At 48.8% G+C, this 24,023-nt stretch overlaps 1 protein-coding gene across 2 annotated transcripts; it reads left to right on the top strand.

Annotated features, from left to right (window-relative positions):
- The first annotated feature begins 10,345 nt into the window (after positions 1-10,345).
- Positions 10,346-23,441, top strand: LOC140428260 (tubulin beta-6 chain). 2 transcript variants are annotated; one of them, XM_072514533.1, is made up of 4 exons: positions 10,346-10,377; positions 15,386-15,494; positions 16,555-16,665; positions 17,373-23,441. In XM_072514533.1, the coding sequence occupies exons 1-4, from the start codon at positions 10,351-10,353 to the stop codon at positions 18,440-18,442; spliced, it is 1,317 nt and encodes a 438-aa protein (XP_072370634.1). In that variant the 5' UTR covers positions 10,346-10,350; the 3' UTR covers positions 18,443-23,441. The 2 variants fall into 2 exon arrangements, with proteins under 2 accessions (XP_072370634.1, XP_072370633.1); XM_072514532.1 differs by lacking the exon at positions 10,346-10,377 and adding an exon at positions 11,435-11,572.
- The last annotated feature ends 582 nt before the right edge of the window (positions 23,442-24,023 follow it).

The raw sequence follows: 24,023 nt of genomic DNA, 5'->3' as shown, positions 1-24,023 counted from the left end.
GGCACTCAGCACATGGTGTATGTCTGAGTGGCGCGCTGTGAGCTCTGTGCTCTGAGCTATCTCCTGGTAGAATCAGCGGGAACTGTGGTGTTCCCTGTTTTATAGTGCGTGTGCTCTCACTGGTGATTGGCTGTGATGTTGTGTGTGTGTTGGTTGGTCCATCGACCTGTCCATCAGTGTGTGTGTGTGATTGCACCATGATATGTTAATATGGATATCATGACACGGTCCTGGGCACTGTACCGTCTGCTCCTGGTAGCGACGGGTTTGCAATCCGGGGTGAGGTTCGCAAACAGGGAAGGTGGATCGACTTTGAGGGTCGCGAGGCTGCAGACAATGAGTGGGGGGGGCATAGGGCCGCCGAATTTAAAAGTTAAGCTCTATGTGGTGGTATGTATTAGGGGTCATGTGGAACTGCGAAGCCGTGATGCTATTGGCTGACAGATCCCGGGTCCTGGTTGGCTGTTGACTCCTGGCTCCGCCCTGAAGGCGGAGTATAAGAACCTGAGCTTCTCCCCGCCACTTCATTCTGTTGCTGAACTGCTGGGGACAAGTGTCGCTTAATAAAGCCTCATCAACTTCATCACTACTCGTCTCTCTCGTAAGTCATTGTGCGCTACAATTTATTAAGCGAGCTTAAAGGACTATGGAGCTCCGGATCGCCCCGGAATGCCTGCGGATCAGCTCCCACGCAGCGAACTCGGCAGCAGTATTTAAACACTGGCAAGCATGTTTTGAAGGCTACCTCCGAACGGCCCCCGGCCGGATCACAGAAGACCAGAAAATGCAGGTCCTGCATTCGAGGGTAAGCCCGGAAATTTACCCTCTCATAGAAGACGCAGAGGATTTCCCGACGGCGCTCGCATCACTGAAGAGCATCTACGTTCGCCCCGTGAACCAGGTCTACGCGCGCTACCAACTCGCAACGAGAACGGCAAAGTCCCAGAGAATCGCTAGAAGAATTCTACGCCGCGCTGCTAATTTTGGGACGGGGCTGCAGCTGCCCGCCGGTGAACGCGATCGAACACACGGACATGCTAATTTGCGATGCTTTTGTGGCAGGTATGAACTCTCCCCAAATCCGCCAAAGACTTTTAGAAAGAGAGTCGTTAGGACTCTCAGAGGCACGGGCCATTGCAGCTTCCCTAGATGTGGCCTCGCAAAACGCCCGCGCCTACGGCCCCGACCGCGCGGCAGACCCTGGGCTCCGTGGACCCCCGTCGCGACAAACCCCCCCCCTCACAGGCTTGTGCAGTTAAAGCGCCAGAACATCGCGGGGGGGCCCGCTGCTATGTCTGCGGGCAAGCGAAACATCCCCGGCAGCGCTGCCCGGCCCGCGCAGCTATTTGTAAAAGCTGCGGCAAAAAGGGCCATTACGCGGCAGTGTGCCGGTCCCAGGGGGTCGCCGCAATCCCCGGAGAAGAACGAGCCCAGCATAGCCCAAACGCTCCCTAACCCCCCCAGTGCCCCATGTGCGACCCGCGGGAGCCGCCATTTTGGGTCCCGGGCACCACGAGGGAAGGATGGGCGCCGCCATCTTGTGACCCCCCCAGCCACGTGCGATTCATGGGGGTGGCCATTTTGTCCACCCCCGACCACGTGCGATCCATGGGGGCGGCCATTTTGTCCACCCCCGGCCGCGTGCGATTCATGGACGCCGCCATCTTGGATGACAACAAAGGACCCCAGCATCGACGGCTCCACGGGGTCCGAAGAAGACGCCGCGACACTACGACCACGACTGGCTTCGGTGACTCTGGATCAATCACGGCCCCGGACGCTCCAGACGACGACAACAACAGTGCTGATCAACGGACACGAGACATCATGCTTGATCGACTCCGGGAGCACCGAAAGTTTCATTCACCCAGACACGGTAAGACGCTGTTTTCTGACCATCCATCCAAGTACGCAAAAGATTTCCCTAGCTGCAGGATCCCACTCCGTAGAGATCAAAGGGTTCTGCATTGCGAACCTAACGGTGCAAGGGAGGGAGTTTAAAAACTACAGGCTCTACGTCCTCCCCCAACTCTGCGCCCCCACATTACTGGGATTAGATTTCCAGTGTAACCTGCAGAGCCTAACATTTCAATTCGGCGGCCCAATACCCCCACTCACTATCTGCGGCCTCGCAACTCTCAAGGTTGAACCGCCGTCCTTGTTTGCAAACCTCACCCCGGATTGCAAACCCGTCGCCACTAGGAGCAGACGGTACAGCGCCCAGGACCGGATATTTATTCGGTCTGAGGTCCAGCGGTTGCTGAAGGAAGGCATAATCCAGGCCAGCAATAGTCCCTGGAGAGCCCAGGTGGTAGTAGTAAAGACCGGGGAGAAGCAAAGGATGGTCATAGACTATAGCCAGACCATCAACAGGTACACACCCCCGGGGGAACGGGCAAGTAGAGAGGGAGAACGGCACGGTCTGGAAGACCGTCCTGCTGGCCCTACGGTCCAGGGATCTCCCAGTTTTCCGGTGGCAGGAGGTACTCCCGGATGCTCTCCACTCCATCCGGTCGCTGCTGTGTACCACCACTAACCAAACGCCCCATGAGCGCCTCCTTGTCTTCCCCAGGAAGTCCTTCTCCGGAACGTCACAGCCGACCTGGCTGGCGGCCCCAGGACCCATCTTGCTCCGGAAACATGTGCGGGCGCACAAATCGGATCCGTTGGTCGAGAGGGTTCACCTTCTCCACGCGAACCCGCAGTACGCCTACGTGACGACCCCGACGGCCGACAGGACACGGTCTCCCTGCGGGACCTGGCGCCCGCCGGCAGCACACACACCCCCCCCGACACCGATCATCCCCTCCCTACCACCGCCGCACCCCGCGACCGCCCCCTTCCCGGGAGGATCGGTCCTCCTCCCGTGCCCGCCCAGGAGTGAAACAGGAACGAACACCGAAACGCTCCCGGAGACGACAACGCCTGAACAAGCACCTGCACCACCACCAGGGCTGAGGCAATCGACGAGGAAGACCAGACCGCCCGCTCGACTCGTGGCATCGGCGTGACACCAAGAATGTTGTTGGATTGTAACAAAAAACATTTTTTTTCTCTTACTAATATTGTAAATAGTTTCACAAACTTTGTACATAGCCCAGTGTAGGGCTAAAACTGTAGTAACATGCCCGAAATTTTCCTCCCAGGACCAGCCTTGTAAACCCCTACCACCATGCGAACCACCACCCCGCCGGGTTCCTTTTTAACAAGGGGTGAATGTGGTGGTATGTATTAGGGGTCATGTGGGACTGTGAAGCCGTGATGCTATTGGCTGACAGACCCCGGGTCCTGGTTGGCTGTTGACTCCTGGCTCCGCCCTGAAGGCGGAGTATAAGAACCTGAGCTTCTCCCCGCCGCTTCATTCTGTTGCTGAACTGCTGGGGACAAGTCTCGCTTAATAAAGCCTCATCAACTTCATCACTACTCGTCTCTCTCGTAAGTCATTGTGCGCTACACTCTGGAGGTTACATTGGAAGTCTAACTCTAGGAGCGTGGCAGCGCAGAGGTGAGGAAGGACGTAGAGCCGGTAATTTTTAAACTCCCTTCCCTGGACCTTGAGGTTCACTATGCAGAACCCTTTGATCTCTACCGAGTGAGACCCGGAGGACAGGGAGATTTTGTGGTTGACTGGGTGGATGGGGAGAGAACAGCGCCTTACCATATTGGGGTGTATGAAGCTCTCTGTGCTCCCGGAGTCGATCAGGCAGGATGTTTTATGCCCATTGATGAGCACGGTCGTCGTCGCAGTCGAGAGTGGTCCAGGGTCACCGAGGCAAGTCGTGGCAAAATTTGGATGTTTTCCTCGGGCGATGTTTGGTCATCCGAGTCGGGGTTCTGTGAGTCCAGCCAAGATGGTGGTGCCCACTGGTCGCACAGGGCTGGAGGTGTACAAGATGGCGGCACCCATCTGTCGCACGTGGTCCCCGGGGGACAAGATGGCGGCACCCGGACGCCGCACGTGGCCCTGGAGAAGGAAGATGGCGGCACCCGCTGGCCACAAGCGGCTCATGGAGAGAGTTGTGGTGGCGGTCCCGGTTCGCCCCCAGAGACCGCGGCGACCGCCCGGGCCTGACATACTGCCACGAAATGGCCCTTTTTGCCGCACCCTTTGCAGATGGATGAGCGGGTCGGGCAGCGCTGCCGGGGATGCTTGGCTTGCCCACACAAATCGCTGCGGGGGCCCCCCCGGGGTTGCCTGGCAGTCTCGCAGCGCAAGCTTGTGGGGGGATGCATCGGAGTCGGCCACAGGGGGGTTCCATGCTGCCCAAGGGGCTGCCGCACGGTCAGGGTCGTAAGCGCGGGCGTTTCGGGAGGCCACATCCAGGGAACTAGCAAGGGCCTTGAGGCCTAGTGTCTCTTTCTCCAGCAATCGCTGGCGGATTTGGCAGGACAGCATACCTGCAACGAAAGCGTCCCGGATCAAAGGTTCTGTATGGTCGCTGGCCGAAACTTGCGGGCAGTCACAGTTCCTCCCTAACACCAGGAGCGCACGGTCGAACTCCTCCAGTGATTCCCCGGGGATTTGTCGCCTCGTCGCTAGCAGATGTCGGGCGCAGATTTGGTTTACAGGGCAAATATAGTGTCCTTTCAGCAGGGTCATTGCGGCCTTGAAATCGTCTGCAACCTCGATGAGGGTGTAGATTTCTGGGCTCACCCTCGAGTGGAGAACTTGCATTTTCTGGTCCTCCGTAGGTTCAGTCATGGCCGTCCTGAGGTACCCTTTGAAGCACGCCAGCCAGTGTTTGAAGGTTCCCGCTGAGTTTGCCGCGTGGGGGCTGAGTTGCAGACACTCCGGCTTGATTCGGAGCAATAAATTGATGCTTGATCAATAACTCCTGAGACGAGATTGGAGACAATTGAAGGCTTTATTGCACTAGGCTTAGGGTCTTGTACTCCGCCTTACTGGGCGGAGCCAGCAGGCAGGCTTCACCAATGAAACTAGCAGTCTCAGATACTGATTCACCATCAATTGTACAAAGACTCAGATTGGGTACAACTGTGGCTTTATTGCAGTAAGATGTGTGGCCTCCTGCAGCAACTGGGTAAATGGCAGCTGAATGGAGGACGCGCATATTTATACTCCTCCTCCTGGGCAGAGTCAGCAAGCAGGAGCTACCAGCGAACCTGTATTACAGGTCCTACCTTACATCCCCTAATACAGGTGTACAGTGGTTCACCACATTCACTCCCTGTTAAAAATGAGTCCGGCAGGGGTGGTGTAGAACTATATACAATACTGAAAATTATGTACAGCGTTTTATATAAAGGAAGTGAGGAAAAAAATATCTTCTTGAAAGTCCGGTGCCAGTTAGAGATTCAACCGGTCTGGTGCCATGACGTTCCACTGGGAGCGACGTAACGGTGGCGGCGATGTCGATGATGGCGACGTCGGTGTCGGTCTGATGTTGGATGACTCCGGGAGCATGCCGAAATCCTCTTCGTCCTCTTGCATGGGCAGGGGAAGGAGGGATGGACCTGGTGGGGTTAATGTTGGAAGCGCCGGGGAAGGGGAGGGTGGCACCTGGACGGGGAAGTGTGTATGGGTGGAACCTGCTGATGCTGGGTCCCTGAGGGAGACATTACCTTGGCGGCCGTCGGGGTACGCCACATAGGCATACTGGGGGTTAGCATGGAACATGTGTACCCTATCGACCAACGGGTCCGTCTTGTGGAGTCAGACGTGTCTACAGAGCAGGACCGGTCCCGGAGCTGTGAGCCAGGTCGGGAGCGACACCCCGGATGTGGACTTCCTGGGGAAGGTAAAGAGACGTTCATATGGTGTGTTATTCGTAGCGGTGCACAGTAGTGACCGAATGGAGTGTGGTGCATCACGGAAGACCTCCTGCCAGCGAGAGGCTGGGAGTTCCTGGACCATAGGGCCAGCTGGACGGCCCTCCAAACCGTCCCGTTCTCCCTCTCTACCTGCCCGTTTCCCCGGGGGTTGTAGCGATACCCCTGCTAAGCAGGAACTGGCGCAGCTCATCACTCATGAATGAGGATCCCCTGTCGCTGTGGATGTAGGCGGGGAAACCGAACAGAGCGAAGATTGTGTTGAGGGCCTTGATGACGGTGGCATACATCATATCGGGGCATGGGATGGCGAAGGGGAACCTGGAGTACTCAACGACCACACTGAGCATATACGTGTTTCGGTCGGTGGAGGGGAGGGGCCCTTTGAAATCCACGCTGAGGCGTTCAAAGGGGCGGGAGGCTTTCACCAGGCGTGCACGGTCCGGCCGGTAGAAGTGCGGCTTGCACTCCACGCAGCCCTGGCAGTCCCTGGTGACTGTCCGTATTTCCTCGACGGAGTAGGGCAGATTGCGAGCCTTGACAAGATGGTACAATCGTTTGACCCCCGAGTGACAAAGGCTGTCGTGTAGGGCCCGGAGTTGGTCCACTTGTGCGCTGGCACATGTACCTCGGGAGAGGGAGTCTGGGGGCTCGTTGAGTTTACTGGGGTGATACAAGATCTCGTAATTATAGGTGGAGAGCTCGATTCTCCATCGCAAGATTTTATCATTTTTGATCTTGCCCCGCTGTGTGTTATTGAACATGAAGGCTACCGGCCGTTGGTCCGTAAGGAGAGGTCTTGTCCTGTGAATCTCTTACTAGCCAGGTAATGCCTCCAATGCCGCACAGCTTCAACGATAGCCCGGCTCGCCCGATAGCCACAGAAGTAGCATTGGGGACCCCCGGGGTGCGCGGATTGGCGGGTGGCGCAGGCGTATTGGCTGGGTAAGGCCCCTGGATGGGGCGGCCGTTTGCAGGGTCCAGGAGGGATAGGAGGGGTGGTCTGCGCGGCTGGAGGGGTAGGCCTGAACATTACATGAGGCGACTGTCATGGAGAGCACTAGTTTTTTTGCCTCCGCTAGGTCGAGTGTGGCCCCTTCAAGCAGTCTTTGTCGGACGAGGTCCAACCCAATCCATGTTACAAAAGCATCTCGCATTAGGAGATTAGAATGTTCGGTGGCCGTAATGGCCTGACAGTCACAGTCCCGGACGAGTGGGATTAGGGCCCGCCAGAAGTCTTCAATGGACTCACCAGGGAGTTGAGAGCGAGTGGCGAGTGCATGCCTGCGAAGAGTGTGTTCACTTTCTGCGTGTAGTTCTCTTTGAGGAGCGCCATGGCTTTCGCGTAGGTCAGGGCGTCCTGGATCAGGGAAACTAGCTTGAGCTCAACCTGGAGTACAGGACCTGTATCTTCTCAGCCTCCATCGGTGGGGTGTTCGCTGAGTTTATGTAAGCCTCAAAGCAAGCTAGCCAGTGATTAAAGTCTTTCCTGGCGTCGGTCGATTGCGGATCCAGCTGCAGGCGATCTGGTTTGATTCGGATGACCATCTTGTAGAAATCTTACTGCAATAAATTGATGCACGATCAATTGTACAACTGCGGCTTTATTGCAGTGATATGCGTGGCCTCCTACAGCAGCTGGCAAAATGGCAGCTGAGTGGAGGACACACATATTTATACTCCTCCTCCTGGGCGGAGCCAGCAGGCCGGGGCTACCGGCGAACATGTATTACAGGTCCTACCTTACATCCCCTAATACAGGTATACAGTGGTTCACCACAGGTACCTCCCACACCAATGGTCTTACAGCATTATTCAGGGTACCGTAATACCCCTAATACCGACTACCACAGCAGTGTGTCAAAGGGTAACTCGCAACAGAAAACTTTGGTTGGCCCACGTGGAGTAAGGTGGGAGGAGGGGAGACGGCTCTGAGGGAAAAACGAATCGATGGAAGAAATGAAAATAAATTGATAGAATAAAAATGGGGTGAAGGTGGAGGAGAGAGTTCACAGTCTGAAGTTGCTCAATGTTAAGTCTGGAAGTCGGGAACGTGCCTAATCGGAAGATGAGGTGCTGTTCCTCCAGCTTGCATTGGGCTTCACTGGAGCATTGCAGCAGGCCAAGGACGGACATGTGGATGTGAGAGCAGGACGGTGAGTTGAAATGGCAAGCGAGAGGAAGGTCTGGGTCCTGCTTGCGGAGGGGCCGAAGGTATTCTGCAAAGCGGTCACCCAGCCTGCATTTAGTCTCTCCAATGTAGAGGTGACCACATTGGGAGCAGCGAATGAAATAGACCAGATTGAAGTAGGTATGTGGTGAATCACTGTAATAGGAGATGTAAGGTAGGACCTGCACTACAGGTTCGCCGGTAGCTCCTGCCGGCTGGCTCCGCCCACGGAGAACTGTATAAATATGCATGACCTCCAGTGCCCTGCCATTTCGCCAGCTGCAGCAGGAGGCCACGCATCTGACTGTAATAAAGCCACAGTTGTACCCAACTTTAGTCTTTGTGCAATTGATCGTGCATCAAGGTGCATATGAAGCACTGCCTCATCTGTAAAGAATGTTTAGGCCCTTGATTGGTAAGCAGGGAGTAGGTAAAGGAGCAGGTGTTTCACCTTCTGCGATTGCATGGGAAGGTCCTGAAAATAGGGTGAGGTGTTGGGGGTGAGGGAGGAGTGGACCAGGGTATCCCAGAGGGAAGGATCCCTGCGAGATGCTCACAGGGAGTGAGGAAAAGATGTGTTTGATGGTGGAATCATGCTGGAATTGGCAGAACTGGTGGAGAATGATTTGTTGAATGCGGAGGCTAGAAAAAGTGAGAACAAGGGTGACCCTATCTTGCTTCTGGGAGGATGGGGAAGGGGTGAGAGCAGAGGCACGGGAGAGGCATTAGACAAGGTTGGAACCGCTTGACCAGGGCGTTGAGAATTTGAGTCAGTACATAAAACAACTTCATTATTTCTACAGTTCAAATGAGATCACTGGTGAAGATAAACAGAAGGTGATCTTTCTGACAGTCTGTGGGCCACAAACCTACAACTTGATAAGACTTCCCCTGAGGCACCCGACTCAAAAGCCTTCAACCAGCTGATCAGGCTGGCGGAGCAGCATTTTAACCTGACGCCCTCAATCATTCTTCAGCGTTCCAAATTTACTAAGACCCTGAAGAGTCCATCTTGGCCTTCATAGCCAGACTCTGACAATTCACTGAGAACTGCGAGTTCAGAACCGTGCTTAGTGACATGCTTCGCGACCGGTTGGTTTGTAGGATCCAGAATCACAATATCCAAAATAAGCTTTTGACTGAGACCATGATAACACTGAAGAAGACTATCAAGATCGCTCAGGCAATGGAGTACGCAGAAAAGGGTGCCAGTAAACTCCACAATGTAGCTGAAGGGAAATAAATTTCAGGCATTTAAGTATCTTTCCTTTTGGTTTCCTTTGTTTTCACCCTTATATGGAAATTCCTGCCACCACTCATGGATAAAGTGCAACTACTTAAGTTAAGAACCATTGTCAGGGGATCTGTACCCCAGAGAGAGTCAGCTCTAAAAGATGTGAACTGGGTGGGAAGCTGAGGAAGGGAACATGGTTTTAAAAGAAAGACGGCAATTGATGTGAAAGCTTTCTTTCTGAATGTTAAGTCCCTGTCACAAACCACCCGACCTAGGCCCAGTAACCCCACCCACCTTCACTTGGGGGCAATTTAACATGACAAATCCACTTAACCTGCACATCTTTGGACTTGGGGAGGAAATCGGAGCACCCGGAGAAACCCAACGCAGAGGGAGAATGTGCGAACTCCCCACAGTCACCCAAGGACGGAATCGAACCTGGATCCCTGGGGCTGTGAGGCAACAGTGCTAATCACTGTGCTACCGTGCTGCCAAGGTGGGAATCCCCCTTTGCTCTACTTTGTGTCCTTCCACCAGCCCTATTCACACATATGCTCCATCACCTATGGTTGAGGCAATGGGAGAAGTCCCAGACCTAATGCTGTTTTGAGAATGACAACTGGGAGGAGATCAAGAGTAATCAGGCTTTCTCCCCCATCTATCAGAAACTCCCCTAACAAAGCTGCTAACTTAAACTGCCTCATAATCAGCCCAGGTCAGTAAATATCCACTTTGTAGAGTCAGGACAAATGTTCCAGAAAATTCTCCTTATCAATGGCCAGACGCAGGAGTGGCATCATATGCAGTATCTTCCACATACATTTTAAAACTTTGACACAGTATCATGCGCTCCTGGCCACTTAATGAATATCTCTACTGGTGCTAATTTTCTTGATTTTCTCATGGATTACGTAACACAAAAACAGACTGGAGTTTTGTCAATGAAGCGACGGCCTCAAGCACCAAAACCGGGAGCAACCCAGCCATTTCTGGGAGCCCTGACTGCATTTTCAACCAACGGGTAACAGGAAGGGGCTTTGAAATATGGGAACTCATCCCCAAGCGCTGCCAGATAATCAGCGAGCCGACAGCATCCCAGCAGTGCCACTGGGAGTAGTGCCTACAGCTGGGAATGCACCTGGAAGAAGAGGATGCCATGGAAGGTTGCCACCCTGCTAAACAGGTGAGTGGAGTCTGGGGGCACCCAGGCCAGTGAGAGGGGGGGGGGGGGGGGTGAGGTGTTGCCAGCGAAGTTCTTAATTGACCATTTCTGTGGCTCAATAGGCCTCTGGGCAGGTGGGCTGTTTGTCACCTTTCCCACTAATGTTACAACCCAATAGTGGCAGAAAGGCAACATGCCCTTCAACCCAACCTTCCGCTGCTGTTTGTGTCTCCCCACCCTCCTCTGCCTCCCATCCGTCCCTAAAATCAGGTAACATCTAGCCCGATAAACATCAGACGATAAACCTAGCCCTCCAATAATTGGTCCATTCTGCCCTCTAACTCTCAACCTGTCATCATTTGTCTTTTTTTTCTTCTTGTCATTCAAATAGTACAGCAATTCATCCAGTCTTAACATGGGAATAGGATCTCAATTCCATTTCCCCACCTTTGATTCATATTCCTCGATTTCATTAACAAACAAAAATCTATCTACTTTAGTTTTGAAAGTTCCAGTTGACCCTGAGAATGCAGAGCCTTCCAGCAGACAGAGTTCCGGAATTCCACCCTCCTTGTGTGAAAATCTGCTTTCGAATTTCATTCCTGAATGGCCTGACAGCCATTGTAAGATTGTGCCTCTGTGTTCAGGGTTTCCACATCACAGGAAATTGTTCAATAGTCCGCACTTTCAAATCCCTTTTATCAGTTCAAAGAACTTTCTAAACACAAGGGAATACAAATCAGGATAGTGTGGTCTGCCCTCAGAATTTAACCCTTTAATCCTGTGCCACTCCTCCCCCCCTCATTAGAGCTTATCATCCCAACATTGAACCTTTAAATTTTAAAGAGCTTAAAGTCCTGAATGTGTGTGGTTTCCTCAGCAACATCATGGCCTCTGAGCTACGTCATCCTTATCTCGCACCAAAATGTTCAAGTTTATCTGCAGCAATGTCTCCGCGTCTGGAAGGGATAACGCGGGTAGGACAGGACAAATGCATTCCTCTGTGTTGGCCACGCCCCTGATGGCACGTGACAGTTGAAATGACAGGACAACTTTTCCCAGAAAGTGCATCAGATAGTTGTTGCTGAGGGGGTAACGGGCAGCCAGAACTTTAAATCATCCACAATTTAAAAGGCTCCGCGACGAGGAACCCGTCAGGATGCGTGAGATAGTGCACGTGCAAATTGGCCAGTGTGGGAACCAAATTGGGGCCAAGGTAAGTGGAGTTTAGATTTAATGGTATTGTGGCTGTTTTATCTTATTTGTGAGTTCTCTTCCCTGCTCTCCTGAAGGTGCTGGATTGGACAACTGGATGGAAACGAGCATTAGCCGAGTGAGCCTGGTTCGTGGTTTAGCTGTGCCACAGCGGGTATAAATCATTTCATAGAATTTACAGTGCAGAAGGAGGCCATTTGGCCCATTGAATCTGCACCGGCTCTTGGAAAGAGCACCCCACCCAAGGTCAACACCTCCACCCTATCCCCGTAACCCAGCAACCCCACCCAACACTAAGGGCAATTTTGGACAATAAGGGCAATTTATGGCCAATATCATGGCCAATCCACCTAACCTGCACATCTTTGGACTGTGGGAGGAAACCGGAGCACCCGGAGGAAACCCACGCACACGCGGGAGGATGTGCAGACTCCGCACAGACAGTGACCCAAGCTGGAATCGAACCTGGGACCCTGGAGCTGCGAAGCAATTGTGCTAACCACAATGCTACCATGCTGCCCACATTGCGTTCTCATCTCTGAGCCAGTAGGTTGTGGGTTCACGTCCCACTACAGAGACAAGACATAATCTCGGCGAACATTCCAGTGCTGCAATGCCGGAGATGCCGACCTTCAGATGGGACATCGCACCAAGGCCATAATCAAGTGAGGATGCTAAAAGATCCCACATCACTCATTGAAGAAGATCGATGTCCTAATCAACATTCTGTCTTCAACCAAAAACAGATTGATTGCTCAAGATTATTGACATGTGTAGACTCATAACAGCACATATCTGAATTGCATTGAGAAGGTTCTGAGAGGTAGGATGGTTTATAACAGTAAGGCTCTTGAGAAAACAGCCTGACACAATAGAAGTCCATCATAACGTATCTTTACTCAGATAGTTGGAAAACTATTAAGAGGTTTTATATTTCTAATATTTGTTGTTAAAAGCTTAAAAAACAATAATTTCAAACTGTTCAAGTGTCTGCAGTATCACAAAAATATCTATGTAAAATTGGTACATTAAATGACGCGACCTTTTAAAAATATACATGTCCTGCAGGGTGGTTGATATGAGTAGCAGAGTGTGGTGAGTAAATAGATAAGGACAGAAATGGGTGTGCAGGGGGAGTTCTCTGAAATGCCGTTCAGCCTTATTTACACATCTGCTTTTCTGCTTCAAGCCTCTCTCTTACCCAGCAAGAATTGGAGTCAGAGTGAAAATGGAAAAGTCAATCAGCTCCTCATGAATAAATGGATAAATCCACTGCTATGGTTTACTGACTGATAGATGTTCCTGTCCACTGTCCACTGTGTTAGCTAATTTGGTCCCTGGTCCCTGCTGTTATATAGTCTGTTGATATTCACTGTCTAAACTGACATATGATAAATTGTCCATTGTATGAGAGTGTGTGAGAATATGTCTGTGTATATATGTCTGTGTGTGTGTTTCTGTGTCAGTGTTGTATGTGTGTATTGTCATGATGATGGAGGAAAGCCCTGAATTATGTACGGACATACTGAACTTCTGAATAAGACATGTTAAAAAGAATGAACATACAAGCCAAAGCTGGCTGAGGATGTAAATTCAGTCACTGGCTGTAACGCTGGTAGGTGATACTAATAGAGAAATGATGTAATGACACCCTGTTTCCAGGCAATGACACATCAAAAGCACAAGAACTATACAGAAACGAACTGCCATCTCCTATGGAGATAATGGAGGTGATTATGGTCTCAGCAGGAATGATATCCTGTAAGCAATGTCCCAGACCAGTATGTGAATTTTAGCCTTCCAGGAACATACAAGCACTTGGATAAAAGCCAGCTAAAAAAAATGGTCAGGATAGACTAGTGCTGGGTGTGTCAGTGTGTGACACAGGACGAGGCAGCAGCAGAACCCTGCAAGTTTTTGCAGGTAACACTCTCTCTCTTTGGTTGCTGAAGCAAGCCAAGTCAGCAAAGCCACAGCTGTAAAGGAAACAGGGCAGGTTCTCACCCAAACTGCAGGACTCTAGAATCTTGAAACTGACTATTCACCAGCAATGGCTGCAAAGTTCCACCATCTACTTTTCACTGACAAGTCAACGACTGATTTACATATATTTTAACTTACTTTTGGACTCAATTCTCATTTCTACCTGATGTGAATGTATGCACATATGCTTTATCATTTTTTTTGCATTTTGTAGTTAATAAACTCACTCTTTCTTTATCTCAAGAAAGTCTGGTTAAAGTGGCTTGTTTTAAAACATAAATATTGGGCTGGGAAGAGGTATCCACAAGGGAAGGAATCCTTTTAAAATTAACCCTGTTTCAACCAACCGAGGGAATTGAATAAAAAAAAGGGGGACAGTTTTTCCCTCCTCGCCTGGGTAATAAGTTTGAGGAACGTCACCTGGGGACTAGTCATAACAGTGTGGGTGTGTATATTTTTATGTGTATGTTGGCATAAACAGATGTGGTTTGGCTTGCCTGTGTGTGGATCTGTTTGTGTGTGCATGGTTTGTGGATGTGTGTATGTACAGGTGTCCAAGAATTATTCTGTGTGTGTGTGTGTGTGGGGGGGGCGTGTGTGTGTGTGTGGGGGGGGGGGGGGGGGCGTGCAGTGGTGGGTGTACAGAATCACAGGATTGTTACAGTGCAGCAGGAGGTCATTTGCCCCATTGTATCTGCACCAGCCCTCCAAATGAGCATTCCTCTGCTTTTTCCCCGAGCCCCTGCATATCGTTTCTATTCAAGTGATTATCGAATGCCCTCGTGAATGCCTCGACTGAACTTGTCGCCACCACACTTCCAGGCCGTGCATTCCAGACCCCACCCCCAGAATCGTTTTTTCTTACAAGGCATTTGTTTCTTTTGCAAATCACCTTCAATCTGTGCCCCCTTGTTTTTGATCCTTTTACGAGCAGGAACAGTTTTTCCCTATCTACTCTGTCCAGTTCCCTCATGATTTTGAACATCTGTAAATCTCCCCTTAGCTGCCTTCTATCCAAGAAGAACTGTTCCAACTTCTCCAATCTATCCTCATAACTGAAGCTTCTCATCCCTGGAACAATTCTTGTAAACCTCATCTGCACTCTCTCCAATGTGTTCACATCCTTCCTATAGTGTGGTGCCCAGAACTGTACAGAACATTCCAACTGATGTCTAACATAGAAATTACTGCACAGAAGACCATTTAGGTGCACTGGTCTACATCAGTGTTTATGCTGCATACAAGTTTCCTCCCACTCACTTTGTCTATCGCTATCAACATATCCTCTTATCCCATATGTTTATCTTCCACTTAAATGCATTCATGTGTCAATGACTGTGTATGTGAGAGTGTGTAATTTGTGTGCGCGATGTGGGTTGCTGCAAGAATGTGTACACAGGTGTATATCTATTCGTGAGTGTGTATGTGTGTGGATTTGTATGTAAGTGTATCTTTTACAAAGATTTATCAACACCAAACGCTTCAAGTCAGGCACCACTGACCCATCTTCTCAAGGGCAGTTAGGCACACTGACACACCCTTTCAAGCGCAATAAATGTGGGCCTTCTCAGCAACGCTCAGATCCTCAAAACAAATGTAATAAAATTGCGGATCAATTTTATCAACATGCAAGACCTAGTACCTAGTTCACAGACAATGGCTTTAGTTAACCCCACCACCCAAACCCTGCAGAGCTTCCAGACCAGATTATTTATTGATTTGGGCAAGTTAAATTTTGCCCCATTTTTTAAAGCATGTGTTTTTTTGATGATGTAGCGATGTACCTACCTGCTTGTCTTTAATGTAGCTGCTCATTTTTCTGTACTGACAGTTCTGGGAAGTAATTAGCGAAGAACATGGAATTGACCTCAAAGGGAATTACATTGGAGACTTGGACCACCAACTTGAGAGGATCAATGTGTATTTCAACGAGGCACATGGTGAGAAAGTCCACTTCGCAAAGGAGCAACCAAACCTTTTGTCTTTGTCTGTGACATTTGTTGTCAAATTCAATTGGTAGCAAACTAGAAAATTCTGCAGAGCTTCAGAACACATGGTTCATACTCCTGAGCCAATTTAGAACATTACATCTGACAATCAAAGAAAGATTTCTTGGTTAGGGGGAACTTACTGTGCTTCAACAAGGATGCAGTTACACTAATATTGATTTGGGTGGTACGGAATCTTATTGGCCATGGATAAAGTTCAAATCACTGTTCCCTCTCGATTTTCTCCTTCCACTTTCATTCTGTTGGCATTGCAGACTAGTATCCGAATTTCACCATCATTTTTTATAGATCTCACATTGTTGATAATTATCACAAATGAGGCAACAGCACTAAAAACAAACCTTTCTAAACCTTCACCTCACAACAGAACAAGCCAGCTAGTCAGCTATGTGAATTCTGATTTCGAGCTGAGCTGTCAGACTTTGTGGGACTTCTTACCAGCTTTCATGGGCTACATTTGGCCCTGTAAAGACACCATTTAAAAATAATGTCAGCTACCAGTTAAGAAATCTTTTCTCTGCAAAGGGATTGAGAGGAAGTTTTACTCTATCTAACTCCATTGCTGTACCTACCCTGGGAGTATTTGATGGGGACAGTGGAGAGGGAGCTTTACTCTGTATCTTACCCATGCTGTAGCTGTCCTGCAAGTATTTGATGGGGACAGTATAGTGGGAGCTTTACTCTGTATTTAACCCCAAGCTGTACCTGCCCTGGGAGTGTTTGATGGGGACAGTGTAGATGTAGCTTTATTCTGTATCTAACCCTGTGCTATACCTGTCCTGCAAGTGTTTGATGGGGACAGTGTATAGGGAGCTTTATTCTGTATCGATGCCTGTGCTGAATCTGTCCTGGGAATACTTAATGCTCATACAGAATGCCTGATATAGATGTACTTTAATTCAATAACACTAACATCACTCTCCTTGATGAACTTCTAAAAACATTTTCTCATATTTTACTCGCTAAATAAATCATATATTTGTTCATTCAGATAAAAAATATGTACCCAGGGCAATTCTGGTGGACCTGGAGCCTGGAACAATGGACAGTGTCCGTGGTAGTCGTATCGGACAGATCTTCAGACCAGATAACTTCATTTATGGTACAGTATGATTCTCATAAGATTAAAACCGGGTTGTAACCTACAGACATCCTCCTCACTGTGAAGTCTCACAAATTATTCTGAAGTAAATCATTTTTTAGATTTAGGTACTGATTTACATTTCCAATGTCTGTACACTTCATTCTGAAACAATGGAGCAATTTTGTTGAGAAACTGCAGTCAGTCCTACATCTAGATTGTCTCAGAAATGAAGAGAAGACAGCAAAAGAAAATGGGTACTCGGTGTCAGAGTCTTATCCAGTGGGCACTGGGTGGCAGAGTACTCTGCAGTGGGCACTGCAAGATAAAGTCTTATCCGGATATGAGGGTTGTATCCAGCAGGCACTGGGTATCTGACTTATCCAGTGGTCGCTATTTTAAAGTCTAGTCCAGTGGACACTGAGTGCCAGAGTCTTACACAGTGGGCACAAAGGGACAAAGTTTTCTCCTGTGGACACTGATTGTGAGAGTAATATCCAACTGGTATTTTATTCAGTGAGCACTGTTGGAGTTTTATCCAGTGGGCACTAAATGTCAAAGTCTTGTCCAGTGACATTGGAAGTCAGTATTTATTTGAAGAATAATTGAGGAAACTGCTGGCGCAAATCATCATCATGATCTCCATTTTTATATTTTTAAACAATCTATCCTAACTGGCCTCTTTTTTTTCTCTCTCCAACCGCCGCACTTGCCACTCCCCACTGTAGGTAATTCAGGCGCTGGGAACAACTGGGCCAAAGGTCATTACACGGAAGGTGCTGAGCTGGTAGAAAACGTGCTGGACATCATGAGGAACGAGTGTGAGAGCTGTGACTGTTTACAAGGCTTCCAGCTCACCCATTCACTGGGAGGAGGAACAGGTTCAGGAATGGGCACTCTCATCATGAGCAAAATCAGAGAGGAATACCCTGATAGGATTATGAACAGCTTCAGTGTCGTACCTTCGCCAAAGGTTTCGGACACTGTGGTCGAACCGTACAATGCCACCTTGTCCATTCACCAGCTGATTGAGAACACAGACTCAACATTCTGCATTGACAATGAGGCTCTGTATGACATTTGTTTCCGAACCTTGAAGTTGGCCACACCAACTTACGGTGACCTGAACCATCTGGTTTCCATGACAATGAGTGGTGTCACCACCTCCCTGCGTTTCCCTGGTCAACTCAACGCAGACCTGAGGAAGCTAGCAGTCAACATGGTCCCATTTCCTCGCTTGCATTTCTTCATACCCGGATTTGCTCCATTGACATCACGTGGCAGCCAGCAGTACCGCTCATTGACAGTGCCGGAGCTTTCGCAGCAGATGTTTGATCCCAGGAACATGATGGCGGCCTGTGATCCTCGCCATGGCAAGTACATGACTGTGGCGGCTATCTTCAGGGGCAGGATGTCCACTAAGGAGGTAGATGAGCAGATGTTAGCCGTCCAAACCAAGAACAGCAGCCAATTTGTGGAGTGGATTCCCAATAACGTCAAAGTGGCCGTGTGCGACATTCCACCGCGTGGGCTCAAAATGTCTTCCACCTTCATGGGGAACAACACTGCTATCCAGGAACTCTTCAAGCGCATCACTGAGCAGTTCTCAGCCATGTTCAGAAGGAAGGCTTTTCTGCATTGGTACACGGGAGAAGGTATGGACGAGATGGAATTCACAGAAGCAGAATGCAACACCAACGATCTGGTGTCCGAATACCAACAATACCAAGATGCCACCGCAGATCTTCAAGAGGAAGAGGATGAAGTGGAAGAAAGTGAAACAGAACCTACCAAATAACTAAAAGATTGGCAATTAGACTAAAGTAATTGGACCAACTAAGGGTTTGACCTCAGGAGCAAAGTACCTGAAACTAATACCAAAAATCCAGACCACCCCTAATGGTCTCCAGATTAATCAGTCTTATTATAATTGGCTACACTATTAAAGAACTTCACTGGATTAGAAATCCATGATTGAATTTTCAAAGCAGAAAAATCTATGGACTTGAGATTCAAGAAATTTCCCAACATTTATCGTTCATCATTCGGGGCAGAATTTGGAGCATCTCTCGAAAAGTTTGGATGGTTGGAAATTGGGCTCAATTTACCATTATTCAGTGAGAAAAAATAATATTTAATTCATTCAGCAAATGTTGATGTGATTTGAATACTTTGTAAATACAGTTGAGGAGGGTGTGGAGGGGGATGGGGGTAAGTAATAATTTTGTGAATTATTTCAAATAATTGTTAATACGAAATAGAAATATTTTAAATTCACAATGGAAATAGACAGGCGTAACATTATGAACCAGATTGGAGAATAAAGCTGTGCGGGATATATTAGTCAATCAGTTTCAGGGAAAAGATGTTTTCTTAATTGAGCAATGCAGATTTAGCAAGTCGGGAATGGAATAATCATTTAATTAATGATATCAAGGCTTCTCAAAATGTTTAATTGACCAAATCATTTGACCCTTAGCATCCTGAGGGTCACCACTCACCAAACATTTAACTGGGCCAGCCACTCAAGAGCAGGTCAAAGGCTGGAAATTCTGAAGTGACAGCTCCTGACTGCCCAAAGCCTGTCCACCATCTACAAGACACAAGTCAGGAGCGTAATGGAATACTCGCCACTTGCATGGATGAATGCAGCTCCAACACACACAGGAAACTCGACACCATCCAGGACAAGCAGCCCATTGATACACAGTGGCAGCAGTGTGTACTATCTACAAGATCCACTGCAGCAACTCATTAATGCTCTTTTGACAGCACCTTCCAAATCCACAACCTCAACCACCTATCAGAACAAGGGCAGCAAATGCCTGGAAGTTCCCCTCCAAATCACTCACCATCCTGACTTGGAACTATATCACTATTCCTTCACAGTCGCTGGGTCAAAATCCTGGAACTCCCCCCTAAACGCACTGTAAGTAGACCACATGGACTGCAGTGGTTCAAGAAGGCAGATCACCACCTAGCTAAAGATGCCCACATCCCCTGAATGAAAACAAAAAAAATATTTTAATAAGCAAACGACTTTGCTTATCTTTATATCTTCAATCGAGCATAATTCAATCATCCTCCTGGTGTCACATGATAAATCAAGAGAATGAAAGTCAATCATTGCCCTCTGGCCTTAGGTTTACCCAGAATTACAACTGATCTGTGCATGACCACAGCAGTTTACAATCAGCTAGAAGTGCCTGGATCTGCCCACCACAGGGACACGCATACCAGGCTCGAGACTAGATTCACAAGTAAAAGAGCTATTGATATTAAACATATGGTCCAAATATTATTTCATAAGAGCCATTTTTAGCCAGAATTTCTTCTAGACTATCTGAGAAAATTGACATATCAGAATTATCTTCTGCCTGCCTGCAAAGTAGCCAGGGTTTTCTATTTTAAAAAAAATGCCATGCTTGCAGTATTTAATAACCAGAGACCAGTGTTCTGGCAGGATTGGTAAAGGTAGTTGGTAAGGGTTGAGCTGGGAGTGGTCAGGGTGCTGTTCAATTGGTAAGAGTCGTGCCGGGATTGGCAAGGCTGGCGCTGGAATTGGTAAAATAGATGCCAGGATTGGTAATGGTGGTGCGCGGATTGATAGGGTGGTAGTGCCCACTGAATTAATTTTATTACTTTAAATCAGTTTTGGTTGCTTCAATGTATTTTAACTAAACATGAAACCAGAACTGTGCAATGTCAACATAAAAACAAAACTCACGAAACAAATTGACTTCCAGTTTCCTGGCAAGAATGGTGTCAGTGAAAATATTATCAAAATAAAGGAACACCTAATGATTGCCAGATCGATGACAATCTTATCATATTGAAACAATGTTCTCTGGATGCTGGAAATCTGAAATAAGATCAAAAAGCTGGAAAAATTCAGCCGGTCAGGCAGCATCTGTGGGAAAAGAGTTAACATTTGCTTTGTTTTTTCATCAGAACTGCCACTCTCACCATAGCCAGATGTAGCATCACCCAATCCCATGATCTCTACCACCAAGGTCAAGGGAAGTAATGCCTGGGACCACCACTACCTCCAACCCAAATGTAGCGGCATTCTTTCATCATTACTGTTTTGCTGCCTCCCTAATAGTTCTACAGGAGAACTTTCAGCAGATGTACTGCAGTAGCTCAAGACCCACCACTTCAAAGGCATGTAAGGATGGGAATTAACTGGTGGTCTTGCCAGCAATGCCCATATTCCATATAATCCCTACAGTGCAGAAGGAGGCCATTTGGCCCATCAATTCTGCACCACCCCTCCAAAAAAGCACTCTATCTCGGCCAACTCCCCTGTCCCATCCCTGAAACCTGTAACCCACCTAACTTGCACATCTTTGAACATTCAGGGGCAATTGGCCATGGACAATCCACCTAACCTGCACATCTTTGGACTGTGTGAGGATATTGGAGCACGCGGACGAGACCCCATGCAGACACATGGAGAACATGCAAACTCCATGCAGTCACCCAAGGCCGCATTTGAACTCGGGTCCCTGAGAAAAAAAACTTTTCTCCTGGTTTTTGGGGTGGGGGTTTTGCTTCAGCTAAAACTTTACTATTTTGATGAGAAAGAGTCCCTCACAAGAAATATGCCCAGAAACTCCAGGACAAGGAAGCCTGCAAATAAATAGGCATGAGGAAGCCTCTCGAGACTCTTTGGTTGAGTACATCAGTCACTACCGTGACTCTGGCCACTCGATTGACGGCCGAGATGCTTACAAACACCTTGGCAATGGAATTTCAGAAGTAGCGGTGGGCTGTCTCCGAGGACCTCCACAAGTCAATTGAAGAGTCCCTACCGCCTATTTAGTCAGCACTGTAGAAGACTGATGAGATGGTAAAGGCGCATGGCGCAGGGATACGGGGTGTTTTTTTTATTTGTTCATGGGGTGTGGGCATCACTGGCTGGGCCAGCATTTGTTGCCCTTCCCTGAGGGCATTTAAGAGTCAACCAAATTGCTGTGGGTCTGGAGTGACATGTAGACTAGACCAAGTAAGGGCAGTAATTTCCTTCCCTAAGGGACATTGGTGAACCAGATGAGTTCTTTTTTTATAAATTCTAAGTACCTAATTCATTTTTTCCAATTAAGGGGCAGTTTAGTGTGGCCAATTCACCTATCCTGCACATCTTTCGGTTGTGGGGGTGAAACCCACGCAAACACGGGGAGAATGTGCTAACTCCACACGGACAGTGACCCAGAGCTGGGATAGAACCTGGGCCATGAGGCAGCAATGCTAACCACTGCGCCACCATGCTGCCCCCAGATGGGTTTTTATGACAAGCGACAATGGTTTGATGGTCATCATTAGACTTTAAATTCCAGATTTTTTTTAAATTCAAGTTTCACCATCTGCCATGGTGGGATTCGAACCTTGGTCCCCGGAACATTATCCTGGGTCTCTGAATTACTAGTCCATTGACAATACCGCTACACCACTGCCTCCCCCTGTGGAGGTGGCTCTCGTGAGGCAGAGCAATCAGACTGTCTCCTTGGAAGTCGAGACGGCAATAATGGCTGGTGTTCAGAAAGCACTGACAGTCAAGGTGAATGATCTGGAGACAGAATCTTAGAATTGTGAGGTTGCCGGGGCGGGGGGGGGAAAGGAGGCCCAAATCTAATGGACCATATCTCTCAGATATTTGGGGGGAGGTGGATTGACGTCCCTTCCCGAGCTGGATCGAGCCCACTGGTCACTCAGTCAGAAGCCCCATGTCAGTGAACCGACACGGGCAATCCTTGTGAGGTTCCATAGTTTTCAGAAGGAACGAGTCCTGAGATGGGCGAAGGATCATCGGGATTACAAGTGGGAGGGCCACGCAGTCAGGCTCTATCAGGATGTGGATGAGGAACTGACTAAAAGGTGGGCGATGTTTAACAAGGCCAAGGCCGCATTGTAAAAGAGTGGAACTCGATTTGGAGTGGTATACGCTGCACGTCCCAGAGTGATGTTTGATTCGAAGAGCTATTATTTCTATGCATTGGACGAGACAGATGCTTTTGTTAAGAAGTTGGCGAGTTAATCATAATTTTCACGAGGTCTTTGTATATTTGGGGAGGACATGTGGTTATGGGGATTTGTTGGGGTTTCTGGTGCAAGTTTGTATTTTCTTGTTCTTGTGCGGGATGGGTGCTTTTTTTCCCTTAGGCTATTAAAGTTAGATTTAGGCGGGGGGCTGGTGGTTATGGCTATTTATTTGTTCTTACTCTTGGTGGGGGCCGCTCTGCTGGCTGAATAGTTAGCTAACGGGAGCGGAGTGGTGGGGGTAACTGCAGCTCATTATTTTAGTGTTTTAGATAATGAGTCTAGTGTTTTTGTTTTGTTTCAGGTTCGGGTAGGGGTAGGGTTAGCAGTTTTTGTTTGCTTTTTGGTTGTTTGATTGATTATTTAGGTGTGGGAGGCAGGGAGTTGGGGGGAGTGTAGTGATAGTTTTCTGACGGTGACTACAGTTTTTCTTTGCTTTATCTTGATGTGGGGTTTGGCGGCCAACTTGAGTGGGCCCACTGCCTGTACTCTTTAAGTCGTTGCTGGATTACCCCATGTGGTGGAAATGGCTGACTCTGGGTCAGGAGGGTGCGGGGTGGAAGGTCCCCAATTCGGCTGGTCACTTGGAATGTAAGTGGGTTGAACGGCCCAGCGAAAAGGTTGAGGATATTTGCCCACCTGAAAAGTTTGAGTGCTGATGCTGTGTTTCTGCAGGAGTCTCATTTGCAGGTCAGGGACCAGGCAAGATTAATGAAGGGGTGGGGGGTATTCCACTCGGGGAACGATAATAGGGCCTGGGCGGAAGGAGTGGGGGGGGGGGGGGGGGGGTGGCAGTTTTGATTATTAAAGGGTTCCTTTTTGGGCGGCTAAGATCTTGGCAGACCCGAACGGGAGGCACGTGATTGCCAGTAGTTCTCTGGCGGGCACCTTGGTGGTTCTAATTAATGAGTATGCGCCAATTTGGAATGATAAAGCTTTTATTAACAAGTTACTGGCTTCTATTCCTGACTTGGACTCACACCAGCTAATTTCGGGGGGGGGGGGGGGGGCGACTTAAATTGTGATTTGGACCCTCAGTTGGACTGATCTAGACATGAGACTTTGATCCCTTCTGGGGTGGCAAAGGTATTACTGGTTGTTATGGAGCAAGTGGCGAGGAGGGGGATGGGGAGGGGGGTTGACCCATAGTGGTTTTTGCATCCGAGTGATTAGGATTTTTCTTTTTTCTCCCACGTTTATCAGGTGTACTCTCGGATTGACTTTTTTTGTGGTGGGTAGGTCTCTCCTTCCCTGGGTGAAGAGGGCGGGGTACTCGGCAATTGTGATCTCAGACTATGCCCCACATTTTGTGGAGTTGGTAGAGCTATCCTCTCAATGCC

The sequence above is a fragment of the Scyliorhinus torazame genome, chromosome 8 (genome assembly GCF_047496885.1).
Source record: "Scyliorhinus torazame isolate Kashiwa2021f chromosome 8, sScyTor2.1, whole genome shotgun sequence".
Classification (NCBI taxonomy): domain Eukaryota; kingdom Metazoa; phylum Chordata; class Chondrichthyes; order Carcharhiniformes; family Scyliorhinidae; genus Scyliorhinus; species Scyliorhinus torazame.
The sequence above is the reverse complement of the archived record's forward strand: the minus strand, read 5'-3'. Positions and strand labels throughout refer to the sequence as shown.

Excerpts from the sequence above, each read along its gene's own strand:
- LOC140428260 (XM_072514532.1), top strand. The coding sequence starts at position 11,516 with ATGCGTGAGATAGTGCACGTGCAAATTGGCCAGTGTGGGAACCAAATT. Across the intron at positions 11,573-15,385 it reads GGAACCAAATTGGGGCCAAG|TTCTGGGAAGTAATTAGCGA; the intron begins GTAAGTGGAGTT and ends CTGTACTGACAG. Across the intron at positions 16,666-17,372 it reads ACCAGATAACTTCATTTATG|GTAATTCAGGCGCTGGGAAC; the intron begins GTACAGTATGAT and ends TCCCCACTGTAG.